At 31.3% G+C, this 12,589-nt stretch overlaps 2 protein-coding genes across 2 annotated transcripts; both read right to left on the bottom strand.

Annotated features, from left to right (window-relative positions):
• Positions 1–2,165: 2,165 nt before the first annotated feature.
• LOC106763645 (probable receptor-like protein kinase At1g11050) lies at positions 2,166–3,914 on the bottom strand (the record flags this gene model as incomplete). Its single annotated transcript, XM_022782216.1, is given in 2 exon segments — positions 2,166–3,418; positions 3,521–3,914. Coding segments are annotated over 2 exon segments (1,647 nt in total), but the record flags the coding sequence as incomplete, so codon positions are not given.
• Positions 3,915–6,766: 2,852 nt separating this feature from the next.
• Positions 6,767–8,809, bottom strand: LOC106763044 (probable receptor-like protein kinase At1g11050). Its single transcript, XM_014647204.2, has one exon. It carries the CDS (start codon positions 8,752–8,754, stop codon positions 6,952–6,954), a length of 1,803 nt encoding a protein of 600 aa, XP_014502690.1. The 5' UTR covers positions 8,755–8,809; the 3' UTR covers positions 6,767–6,951.
• Between the last annotated feature and the right edge of the window lie 3,780 nt (positions 8,810–12,589).

The following is a 12,589-nucleotide window of genomic DNA, read 5'->3' as shown; positions in this document are numbered from 1 at the left end:
TATATATATATATATATATATATATATATATATATATATATATATATATATATATATATATATATATATATTTGGTGCTTCTACATATAGGAAACCTGGAAACCTATATATAGAACCTATAAAAGGAAGTTCTTTTAAAACCTATAAAAAGCTGATGATATTGGAAAGGTATAAGATGTTTGACGATAGCTTTACAAAAGGAAGTTCTTTTAAAAATTCCTTATTTTGTTTGAATATCATACTTTAATTAATAAATTTTGAATTTACGAGTATTGATGGTACACTTTCGAACTCGAATGCCGAATAAATCACTAAATATTGTTAAGAAAAACTCAAAACTAGGTCATGGATTACCTAAGAATACATTTAAGTTAGTTGAAATCTTAAAATTAGAAGTAAGATAAAGCTTATCTAATTAATTAAATATTAAAAGAATTTAATAACATCATCTATAATTAATATATATATATATATATATATTTTTTTTTTTTTCAACATTAAGATATTTGATATGATCTTAAATAAGAGTACGATTGTTTTTTAATTTTAATCTTTAAGAAAAAAAAGAGAAAAATGTGAAATTAAACAAATATGAGGACGTCACAGTCCAGTAAAATAATCGGAGTTTTAAACAAAGTAAGAATTGGATATTTGTTACAAAGATGTTAATTTTTGATAAGAGTCCGAGTTTTAATCTAATAACCAAGAGAGTTCTCTCTCAAAAATTGAAAATGCATATAATATAACTCAAAAGTATCTATATATGTATTTGGTGCTTCTATATATAAGCATAAATGTTTGAGCCACTTAACAAACTCAAAAAATACAAATACATATAATATGACTCAAAAGTATTTACATATGTATTTAGTGCTCCTATATATATACACAAATGTTTGAGCCACCTAACAAAATTCTAAAAGAAAGTCCAAAGAATCGGACCCTAAAATAACTTAAAATTTAGAAAAAAGAAACAAATTATTTGTAATTAAAAGAAAATTACAAATATTTTTAATTGTCTAAATTATTGTATAATTATGCTCCAAACAATGATCTTCATATCTCTTGAATTTCAATCTTCATGGAGCATCTCCAATTTTTTGGTTTCTTGAATTGCAATGATTTTTTTTCAAGTTTTTTTTTCTATAGAATCAAGAGATGGTCCTCTATTAGTATTCAAACTTTTATATTATAAATGAACAAAGGAGAAGATATTTTTGGATGATAGTAATCAAATTCGCTTCATCTTTTGCATAAAAACTAAAATAGTATTATTGTGACAACATAAAATCTTATATCATCGTTACGTTAAATAATGTACCATATTTGTTGTTTAGTTTAAGTCTTTTATAACGTGCAACAAATTAGTTAGTTTATACAAGTCTTGTTTTCCACAAATAAGAATATATGTTGAAGCTTGTTTGAAGATTCTTGTGTTCCTAGACAACAAAAAATATGTTAGAACATAAGTAATTAGTATATAGATAAATGATTAAGTAATTAGTATATAGATAAATGATTGAAAATGCAAAAGAGGTTAATTTTTAAATAAAAATATAAAATTATTATGATTTATTTTACTTAGAGATGACAACAAGGTGGGATGAGACAAAGTTCACTGTCACATCTTCATCTTGGAAGTAAAAATTCATACTTTTCATTTTAACGGATATAAAAAAATAATCAATGTGGATTTCTTGTGATGTGATCATAGATGGATCAAGACATGAAAAAAACATAAAGAAATAAAAATAATGGAGTAGGTTTCATGACTTATATTTTTCCTTTGATAACATAGAGTTTCATAGATTTGTATTTTGTCTCACTTGTTTCTTTTTCTTAGTTTGGTTCATTTGTTTCTTTTTCTTAATTTGATTGTAGAAAAGCTTATATATTCTTCTTTCCATTAAATTTGTTACATGAATAACATTAAATTTGTTATCAACGTTACTTACCATTTTGTTAGCTCCGGTAACAGTTGGATCTCCTTCGTTTACTAGTGCCAAATGAAAATTAATATTCAATATGTGATAGTTTTGCACCCTTTTAAAAGGACAATGATATTTTTACAACACTTTTTTACAATTTTTTTGACAACAGAACATGTGTCATCATTTAATTGATTTATTTAAATTTATATTTAAAAAATATTTAAAATAGACAAATTACAAGCTGACACGTTCTCCACCACTTCTCTGCAAACCATGCAACACAGAAGATTGAAAGGACGCATGGCCAAGTGGCACTGGCCTCTCAGGTAATTCAGGAATGTCAATCTCACCTTCTAACATCTTAAGGGCCTCAACAATAGTAGGTCTAAACGCCACTACCAAATGAGAACATAGCATTCCAACATAAACAAACCTTTCCATACTTTTCACTGACCCTTCTCTTATTGACTCCTCAAAAATTTCCTCCACCTTTCCAGTTTCTGCAAGTGCCCATACCCAATCTGTAACTGAATCCGTGGATGAATTCAAAGTATCAAACACTTTTCTTTCACTCATGATTTCTAGAATCACTATACCGAAACTGTACACGTCACTTTTCTCACTTAGTTGCCCATACAGTGCATATTCTGGTGCTACATAACCATATGTGCCAGCAACCCCTGTAGTTAGATGAGATTTACCATCATTACCCTGCTTGGCCAACCCAAAATCTGCCAATTTAGCATGCATTTTGGAATCCAAAAGGATATTGGTAGCTTTTATGTCACGATGATAAATTGGGGGTTTGATTTCATAGTGCAAATAAGCAAGCCCCTTAGCCACATCAAGGATTATGTTCTTCCTTTGTGGCCATGTTAGCCTATTAGCACCATAAGAACACAAATGATCACTCAAGCTTCCATTAGGCATAAACTCATAAATCAAAAACCTCCTCTTACCTTTCAAATTATCACTTGTAACACAACATCCCCGAAGAGGAAGAAGATTCCTGTGCTTTATTTTGCTTATGATCTCCACTTCATAGCAGAACTCTTCATCCCCTTTACTTTCCAAACCAAAAATTTCCTTAACGGCAACCAAAGTTCCATCTGAAAGAGTCCCTTTGTACACAACCCCATCACCACCTTTCCCAATCACATTACTCTCTGAAAATTTACTCGTGCCACGTTCCAGCTCTGATATGTGAAACCATTTAGCACCTGTACGAGGAAAAACACCAGCACTAACCTCGTTTTCAACTTCCCTGCGATGAACATTTTTCTTCCTTCTCGTATCCCACTTCCTGTACACGACCATCAGAGCAAGAGCAAAAGCAAACACAACACCACCCAACAACATAATAACAAGCTTGATCTTTTTTCTTCTTTTGTTTGATGACCCTCTTGTTACTGCATTAGATGGTTGTGTCAGGCCAAGTATGCATCCAGTAGTGCTTAGATCTGTCGTCCCAAACGGATTAGCCACAGCTGCAACATATAAAACTGTGTAGTAAAAACATTTGGCATTAGCATGTGGGTCAATACGTGTCAGATTGGAAACCAATTCTGTAGCAACATGAATGCAATTACTGCAGAGAGTTTGGTCTTTAAGGTCCCCTTTGCACGATGTTTTCACTGGGCTATCCATGGCGACCTTTTGGTTCCAATCTTGTAGAGTTGTAATCCCTGCACAAGCTGAAGAGTTAGTGACAAACTGGGTTGGGTGAGGGAAGCAAAAAGAGACTATGTTTGGTTTTACTGAGATGGCTGCAAGGTGGTGTTTGAAATCAGATAAGCAAGTGGAGGAAGTGTTTACATCAGAAAGGTAAAACATGGATGTTTCTTTGAGATGTTCAGCAAGGCCTATGCCGAAGATGCTGGAAAGGGCTTGGCAACAGAGATTTTTGTTAACAGGGTCTTTGCAGGTTGAAGAGTTCCAGGGAATGGTTTCAACATATGTGAGATCCATTGGACATGAAGAAGAAGAAGATGCAGCAGCAGCAGCATGTATGAGAATGGTGAAGAACAACATGAAGGTAAGCATCATCTTGCTTACTGAAGACTTCTTTTTTGCTTTCTTTTTCGTGTATTCGAGTCTTTGTATTATAATATAGTAGTAGCAACACACAGGATATAATAAACATTTTTAATAGGTTAAAATTAAGTAAAATTTAATAAAAAGAGTTTAGAAATTTATTTCCTTTTTCTTTTCCTTCTAAGGATATGATTAGAAAAACTTTTTCTATATGAAAAAAAATATATTTGCAAGTTAAAATTTTATTATGTATAAATTAATTTAAAGAATTTTTTTAACTCTTATTTTTTATTCTAATTTTAACATAAGTTGATTTTAGATTCCGAAAAGGCCCTTTTTTTTATTTTTATGAGTATTTTATGGAATAATTTGTTCAAATATATTTTACTTTTCTCTCTTAGAAATGTTTATAGAAAATTTTGTTCAAACATATTAGTAAATAAATAAGAAGTATAAAGAAAGAAAACATTTTTATTAGCAGTTTTAAATGAAAAATATGAAAAAAAAAAGGATTTATTTATCATAACTTGATTTTATTTTTAGTCTTATTTATTAATTTTAGTTAGTTTGGTTTAACATTTAATAATAGTCCAATTATTTTTTCAAGTTGATCTCATTATTTATTTTATTCAATTAATGGGGATAAATTATTAAAAAAGTAAATTGTAACTGTTTTATATTTATGCAAAACGTATTTCTTACCATTATGAAGTGATAATTTTTTTCAGGAAGTATTTAGTAGAAATTTTTCCATGCGTACCTATGTTTTACGGGTCAACCAAGCAAGCCGAAAGAAGTTGTGTAGAAGATGACATCGAAAATGTATGGTTCTTACTATTCGTTTATTCGAAAAGTTTTTTTTTTTCTTTTCTTTTCCTATTATATATATTAAAAGAAGTGTATTTTTTGTGGTTTTGGTTAAACACAAAAACAGGCGCACCAATGCAGTAAAAAGTGATAAGTTTAAATGGTTATTATATTTTTTAGGATAATTTTAATTTTTGTTGTGTACCCATAAATAATATATTGGTGTAGTGTAAGGGGGTTGTCCGTCGAAGATGAATAAAAACGATAAGTGGATGAGAGGTATAGTGAGGGTGTAGCAGGAAAATTGGGAGTCGATCGGGGACACTGGTAGGCCGACGGTTGAATGAAAAGGAAATGTGAATATAGTAGTAACAATATTACTGGACTGGTGGAGCTAATCTCGTGGGTACGTTAGCAACGGTTATAATTAGTAGACGAATCTCGCAGGATTATGAATCAGTGGTTAGAGGTAGCTAATGTCTATTAACTAAGTTGAATGCCTATAAATATAGGAATGTTAACCAGGTATATCACTTTTTGATCTAATTACATTTGTGCTTATTTCATTGTGACTGTACTGATTTGAACGTCAGAGTGCTAACATGCAGATCACAACCAATTCAACGATAAACGTAAACGGATCTTCCGAAGTACACTGCGTGGATAGCTGAGATTGTGTTAGGTGTTGAGCCCTACATCCGAAACAATTGATATTTGAAAAACTACATAATAATTCAAGCATGTAACGTACACTGCGTGGATAGCTGAGATTGTGTTAGGTGTTGAGCCCTACATCCAAAACAATTGATATTTGAAAAACTACATAATAATTCAAGCATGTAACGTCTAAATATGAGATCATGTATTAAAAGTATAATAGCTAATATTTTTTCTTGAAATTAGTTAATATGAAACTTATCACTTGATATTACAAATTCAAGTTTCTTAAAATTCAAAAGAAAAATGATCAAAGTTGGTAGCTGTGGAGATCCTTATGTTAGTACTTATCAAAGTTGGTAGATATTTTTCTTTCCCATAAACTTTCTAGGCTATAAATATAAATATATATATATATATATATATATATAATATTTTAAAGATAATAAAATTATTATATTTTAAAGATATTACTATCAATTATTCAGGTTTTACCCGTCAACTTTGGTTGGCTTTGTCGCAAAGACGCGTTTTGCAGAAAAAGGACGTCAAAAATGTATTTTTTTAACTTGACACGTGTTTCGTAACGCATTAAATACCTTTGACACATGGATCATACAGACACAACTCAGATCATTTCCCATCTTTTTCTTGTGTTTGACATAGGTTTGAGAAGTAATATAACATGCTATTAAATGTTTTTATATCCTTTTATTAATATTTTATGATGTTAAATTACAATATGTAACTGATAAAAAAGAATTAAGAGCAAATAAGTATCAAATAATCTACGTAGGAAGTGCTTAATGGTGTAGTAGATCTCAATGAAATTCACATATAGAGTAATATAATTTCATAGGGAAAATTTTGTATTTCATGTAAAATCTTCGAATTTCGACAGCATTCTAATTCATAGGAATGAAAAAAAACTAGTGTACAGAATAAAAATACTAAACTAATCATCAATTCCAGAATGCTAAATCGTGATAAGATGAAAAGTTACACATTTCTGGTTCTAATTGACTGCTAAAATAAAATGTTTGATGTTTTGTTTTACTGATTTGCACATGCTACAACTAGGAAGCTTCGATTATCATGAAAAACCAACACTTACATGACAGATAACATCCAATCAAATTAAGGAAATAAAGGCTTTTTTAGTGCTCCTAAGTACTAAATTCTGACAGAGATATATATACTCACGTAATTATCATCAAATTGAAGAAGCCTATTCGTCTTTCAGTGCTCCTAAAGTACCAAATTATGACAGATAAAAATGTACACATTCCACTGGGAAATTCTGAGAACTAAATTTGGAAGACTATACAAAAGCAAGGTTTGAGGAACCTAAAATACATTTAATCATTATAACTAATTTTCCTACTCTTGAATACACAAACATTTTACAATATGATTTTTTCTTTGAACTTTACTAGTAAAAGTGCTACCAAATTCAGAAGGAAACAGACCTGTATTTACATTTTGCTCATACTCAAATAAGATAAACAAGTGGCTTACATGTTTAAGCACTTCTTTGTAAACCATGCAACAAAGAAGATTGGAAAGACTCATGACCCAGTGGCATTGGCCTCTCAGGTAATTTGGGAATGTCAATGACTCCTTCTAACATCTTAAGGGCCTCAACAATAGTAGGCCTTGATGCCACTGCCAAATGAGAACATAGCATTCCAACAAGAACAAACCTTTCCATAATTTTTTCTTGCCCTTCTCTTATTGACAGATCAAAAACTTCCTCCATCTTTCCAGATTCTGTCATTGTCCATACCCAATCTGTAATTAAACAAGCAGATGAATCCAAAACATCAAGCACCTTCCTTCCACTCATGATTTCAAGAATAACAATACCGAAACTATAGACATCACTTTTCTCAGTTAGTTGCCCATAGAGAGCATACTCTGGTGCTACATAACCATATGTGCCAGCAACCCTTGTGGTGAGATGAGACTCATCCTCAGAACCTTGCTTGGCCAACCCAAAATCTGCCAATTTAGCATTCATTTTGGAGTCCAAAAGTATGTTGGTAGGCTTTATGTCACGATGGTAAATTGGGGGTTTGATTTCATAATGCAAATAAGCAAGCCCCTTAGCCACATCAAAGATTATCTTCTTCCTTTGTGGCCATGTTAGCCTATTAGCACCATCTGAACACATTTGGTCACTGAGACTCCCATTAGGCATAAAATCGTAAATCATAAACCTTCTCTTACCTTCCAAATCATCACTCGAAATGCAACATCCCCGAAGAGCAAGAAGATTCCTGTGCTTTATTTTGCTTATGATCTCCACTTCATAGCAGAACTCTTCATCCCCTTTACCCTCCAAATAATAAATCTCCTTAACAGCAACCACAGCACCATCAGAAAGAGTACCTTTATACACAACTCCATCACCACCTTGACCAACCACATTCTTCCGCGAAAATCTCTCAGTTGCACGCTCAAGCTCCTCTACACGAAACCATTTTGCCCCAGCATTAGGCAAAACACATGCTCTGACCTTGTTCTCAATCTCCCTGTGATGAACACTCTGCTTCTTTCTCTTATCCCATTTCCTGTACACAACAATCATCACAAAAGCAAGAACAACACCAATAACAACACCCAACAACGCAAAACCCAGCTTCCACAGTTCTACTCCATGACTTGACCCGTGTACCACCACATCATGCTCCAGGCAAAGTATGCAAGAAGTGGTGCTTATATCGGTTGTACCAAACGGGTTAACAACAGCTGCAGCGTACAGCGCAATGTAGTAAAAACACCTTTTGGCGTCAGCATTAGGGTCAAATGCTGTGAGCTTCTCTGTGAGTGTGTGAGCAGCCTCAGAGCAAACTCTGCAGCGAGTTTTGTCTTTGAGGTCCTTATTGCAAGTTGAATACAAAGGGGTATTCCGGTCCACCCTAAAGTTCCAATCTTGCGTGGTTCTGATACCTAAACAAGCCGAAGAGTTGAAAACAAAGCGTGATGGGTTGGGGAAGCAAAGAGGGACCATGTTTTGGCTGATGGACAAGGCTGAAAGCCTGCGTGTGAAGTCATGTAAGCAAGCGGAGGAAGTGTTTGCATCAGGAAGGTAAAATAAGTGAGTATCTTTGAGGAGCTCAGCGAGGCCAATGGCAAAAACACTCCTTAGCGTGTCGCAACAGTGATCCTTGTCAAAATGGCCTCTGCATATTGAGGTGTTCCAGGGAATGGAAGCAACGTAGGAGAGATCCATGGGGCATGTGGAAGATGCAGCAGCTCCATGTGTGAACACGATCAAGAGGGACATCAAATGAAGAAGGAATAGCCTCACTTGCTTATCCATTTTTGAGTTTGTGGTGGAGAACAAACACTCCTTTTGGACTCATTGAAACCTTGATATAAAAATAGACTCTTTTTTTTAGGCAGAGTAGATTTTTCTATGTAGACACGTTGTTTTGTTCTTCTTGCATTGGTCAAACTTGCTACTCAAGTACAACAAAAACCTGACCTTGACTAAAAATCTTTTGTTTACTGTATTATTAACAATGTTTTTTTTTTCAACCAAAATATATTTGATATGTTGTTGTAAACTTTTTATTTGTCCCTATAAACATTTATTTTGATGTACAATTTATTTCACTCTCTTTTTTTTTGTATTTTCCAAAATGTCACGAGAAGTGATATATAAATAAGAAAAATAATACAAACTTAATCTAAATCGTTGACTTGAATGATGTTCAGTAAATTCTTTTGAATATATGAGGAATTTCGTTTATTGTATTTTATTAAAAAGCTTACAGTTTTGTTAAAAATTGTATGAAAATAATTATAAATTGTAAAATTGAATAAAAAATTTATAGTTTTTGTCACAAAAAGAATATACATAATACTTTCTTGAATATTTACAGATATAAATTTATTGAGTGATTCTCAACATAATTTCTCAAATTTTTATTCTGCTTTACTTTTTAGGTTCATCGAAAGGTTATTAGTCTAGTTCATGACTAGATAGTAAAAATATTTAACACAATTATATATTTTAAATAATTAATTAAACTGAAGCGGGTGGATCGATTCATTTAGCGTTAGTAGTTATAATTTGTTATGATAGTATTTTAAACAATTTAATTTAAAAAGTTTGGTCTTGCTAGGGAGAATGAATATTAAAGAATGAATTTGATTAGATTTAGGGAAAGAAAGGAGGTGAATGTTAAGTTATTTGAATTAAAAGAATTAGGAATTTAAGATAAAAGTTTATGAAAATTTATTAATAAATGATACAATAATAGAGTTGATTAAAAAATATTTTAGTAGATGGAAATAAAATTTACTATTATTTATATTTATTATTAAAATTATATATTTTTAAATTCAAATAAATTTAAATAAGAGATAATATAAAACTTTTTCTTAATTATTATATTATAATAAAAGAATTAATATTTTATTTTAATAATTTTTAATATACTTCTTAGATTTAGTCTCTCTCTCAAACTAAGGTATCATTAGAAAATTCTAGTTTTAGTTTTTTTTACCAATCTTTTTATCTTTATTTGCGGTTTCAAAAACACGTTTCATTTTAGCATTTAGATTTTTTACACTATTTGACACATTGTTAATTCAGGAACGCAACAAATAAAGTTAAAAAAATTTGGTAAAAAAGACTAAAACCAGAGTTTTCTAAAATTGAATGACTAAATTATAAATTAATTTAAAAGAAGGACTAAAATCAAAATCGTCCCAAAATATAGAAACTAAAAACATATTTAATCCTTTATTTTATAATTAAAAATGTTAATATAAAATTATAAAGGAACAACTTTCCTTCACTTTCTTGGCATATGAGCAAGAAAGTGTGAACCACAATTATTTTTTAATTTCTGTAATTTTGTGAATAAATAGTTATTTATGAAATCAGCGCAGTGACGCTGAAACCAATACGTAGCCTTTTGTTTACTTCTAGAATGTTGTGGTGATGGGTGGTGGGTTCAAACAATAATGTTGTTTTCAACGAGGAAGGTTGGGCCTTCATGTTTTCACAAAGATGAGAGCTTAGACAATATAATAATAATAATAATAATAATAATAATAATAATAATAATAATAATAATATATTTATAATAATATATATTATTACTAATTATTTTTATAAATAATAGAAAAATAATATTTTTTGTTTTTATTTATTAAAATATTTTTTGATCTATTATATTTATTATATTATTTATAAATTTTTAAACACTTTAATCTTAAATCTACTAAAATTACTGTTTAATTTAATTCAATCAATCTCCCCTTTTATTTCTTTTCTTAAATTCGTCCCTTCATATCCCTGTTTAGAGACGAGTGCATGCTGTTGTAGTTACTAGAGAATGTGAGTCTAAATTTGCACACTTTTCAAGGTTTCATATTCTAAAAAGCCTAATGGTGGAGTGTTAAAATGAGTTCACACATGAGTCAACTTCATTTATTATGGCTTCAAAGGTCAGGTTGTGTTAAAAATAATATATAACTTTTTCAAAATATGGAATAAATGAATCTGTGAAACTTAATTTGCGGGTTAGGTAAATTTATGATGGGTCTTTTTATAATGTTTTTATATTTTTTATTATACTTATTTACTATTTGAATTATGTAAATTTGATACTTAAGTTTTTTTTTAAAAAAAATATCATTAAAATGCTTTAATAATTTTGATGGTTAATTAATTATTTTATCGAATTGTGAAGACCTCTTTTCTTACATACACCTTCCTTTCAAAATTTTCTCCAAACCATACTCCTCTTTAATTTCTCTGTTGTTCTTCCTTTTCCTAGTCCACATCTCTTCCATCTTCACACTAAACCACTGAATTCCCTAATTAGGTGCTGCACAAGGATCAACACTTGAGGATTTTGTCTCTAACTGATCAAATTTTCTTCGATCAGGAACTGATAAGTGAAATCCTCTCTTTGTTCATCATCAAACAACAATCGTACTATAGAATCTGTTGCATGCAACTACCCTAGCTTCCTCACAATTCCCCAATCAAATTTGAACTCAAATTCCTGTTTTCTTTTCCAATTTACAACCTATAGGTGTTTCTAGCCTATTCCAAGTCATAAACGAGCTGCCGTGGTCTGTTCTTGAGCTGTAGCACTGTCCAGGTAAGGGAAGCTAGATTTAATTTCCGCTTGTGGTATGTTGATCTGTCATGTTGAGTTTGTTTTATGAGTTCTTGAGATAATGCATGTGAAAACTTGTAGTAGATTAGGTACTCTTTTAGGTAAATTGAGAAATGCTTGTTCTGGAATGTATGTTTCATGACGATGAATTATGAAATTGGGTATGGGATGGATTATGAAATCTGTATGTCTAATTTTATGAGATGAATTTGAGTGTTGAGAGGTTGTAATTTCAGTGATGCAGGTAGCTAGTTAAATGACATATGTTAACTATAGTAGTCAAGACAATATTAGGGAAGTGGAGGGGTGATTTCGTAAGTTAGGGGTTAGGGGTGGATTTAGACCATTAGTAACACTTAATCAAGTCATTTCTGACTTGTTATGAGCTTTAAACTGACCTATAACAGTTTCTAGATAGTAAGATCCAAATTCAGTCCCTAAGTGAATGAAATAGTAGAATTGATCCTAATTCTCTACATAAATGCTAAAGATTAGTGTTAAGATTAAATATAGACCCTTAGGCAAGTTAGATTCAACCTATATTTCGAATTAGGAGTGTCCAAAGTTCACCAAATGGCCTAAAATAGATTTTGAGTGGGTGAGTTCCTAAAAATCTGCAGAAATTCTGCAGAATCCACGCCTAAGGGCGCTGGGCGCCCTTTGATTCGACATTTGCCAGAAATATGGCGCCCGGGCGCCCCTAAAGGACGCTGGGCGCCCTTTTCAGCTGTTGCTTTTGTTTTTGATAGTTTGGGGGGTTCCGGATGTCCGTTTTGGACGTTCTTTAGGTCGTTCTGGGGGTTTTTGACCCTTCTGGAGCCATTGGTGAGGGTTTCCAAGCTATTTGAATTACCTAAGTATTGGTAATTTAAGATTATAAGGATATTTGTATTAATAAGTGATGTTTTTCTGAAAATATGTAATTCTTGTTTTCTCTTCCTTTCTTGTGTGATGATCTAGGTATCTTTTCTTGTTTATTTTGTATGATTACTTCCAGTATTATGAGATTGATTC

This window comes from Vigna radiata, chromosome 6 (assembly GCF_000741045.1).
Source record: "Vigna radiata var. radiata cultivar VC1973A chromosome 6, Vradiata_ver6, whole genome shotgun sequence".
Lineage (NCBI taxonomy): Eukaryota > Viridiplantae > Streptophyta > Magnoliopsida > Fabales > Fabaceae > Vigna > Vigna radiata.
This window is presented reverse-complemented; position numbering and strand designations above follow the sequence as displayed.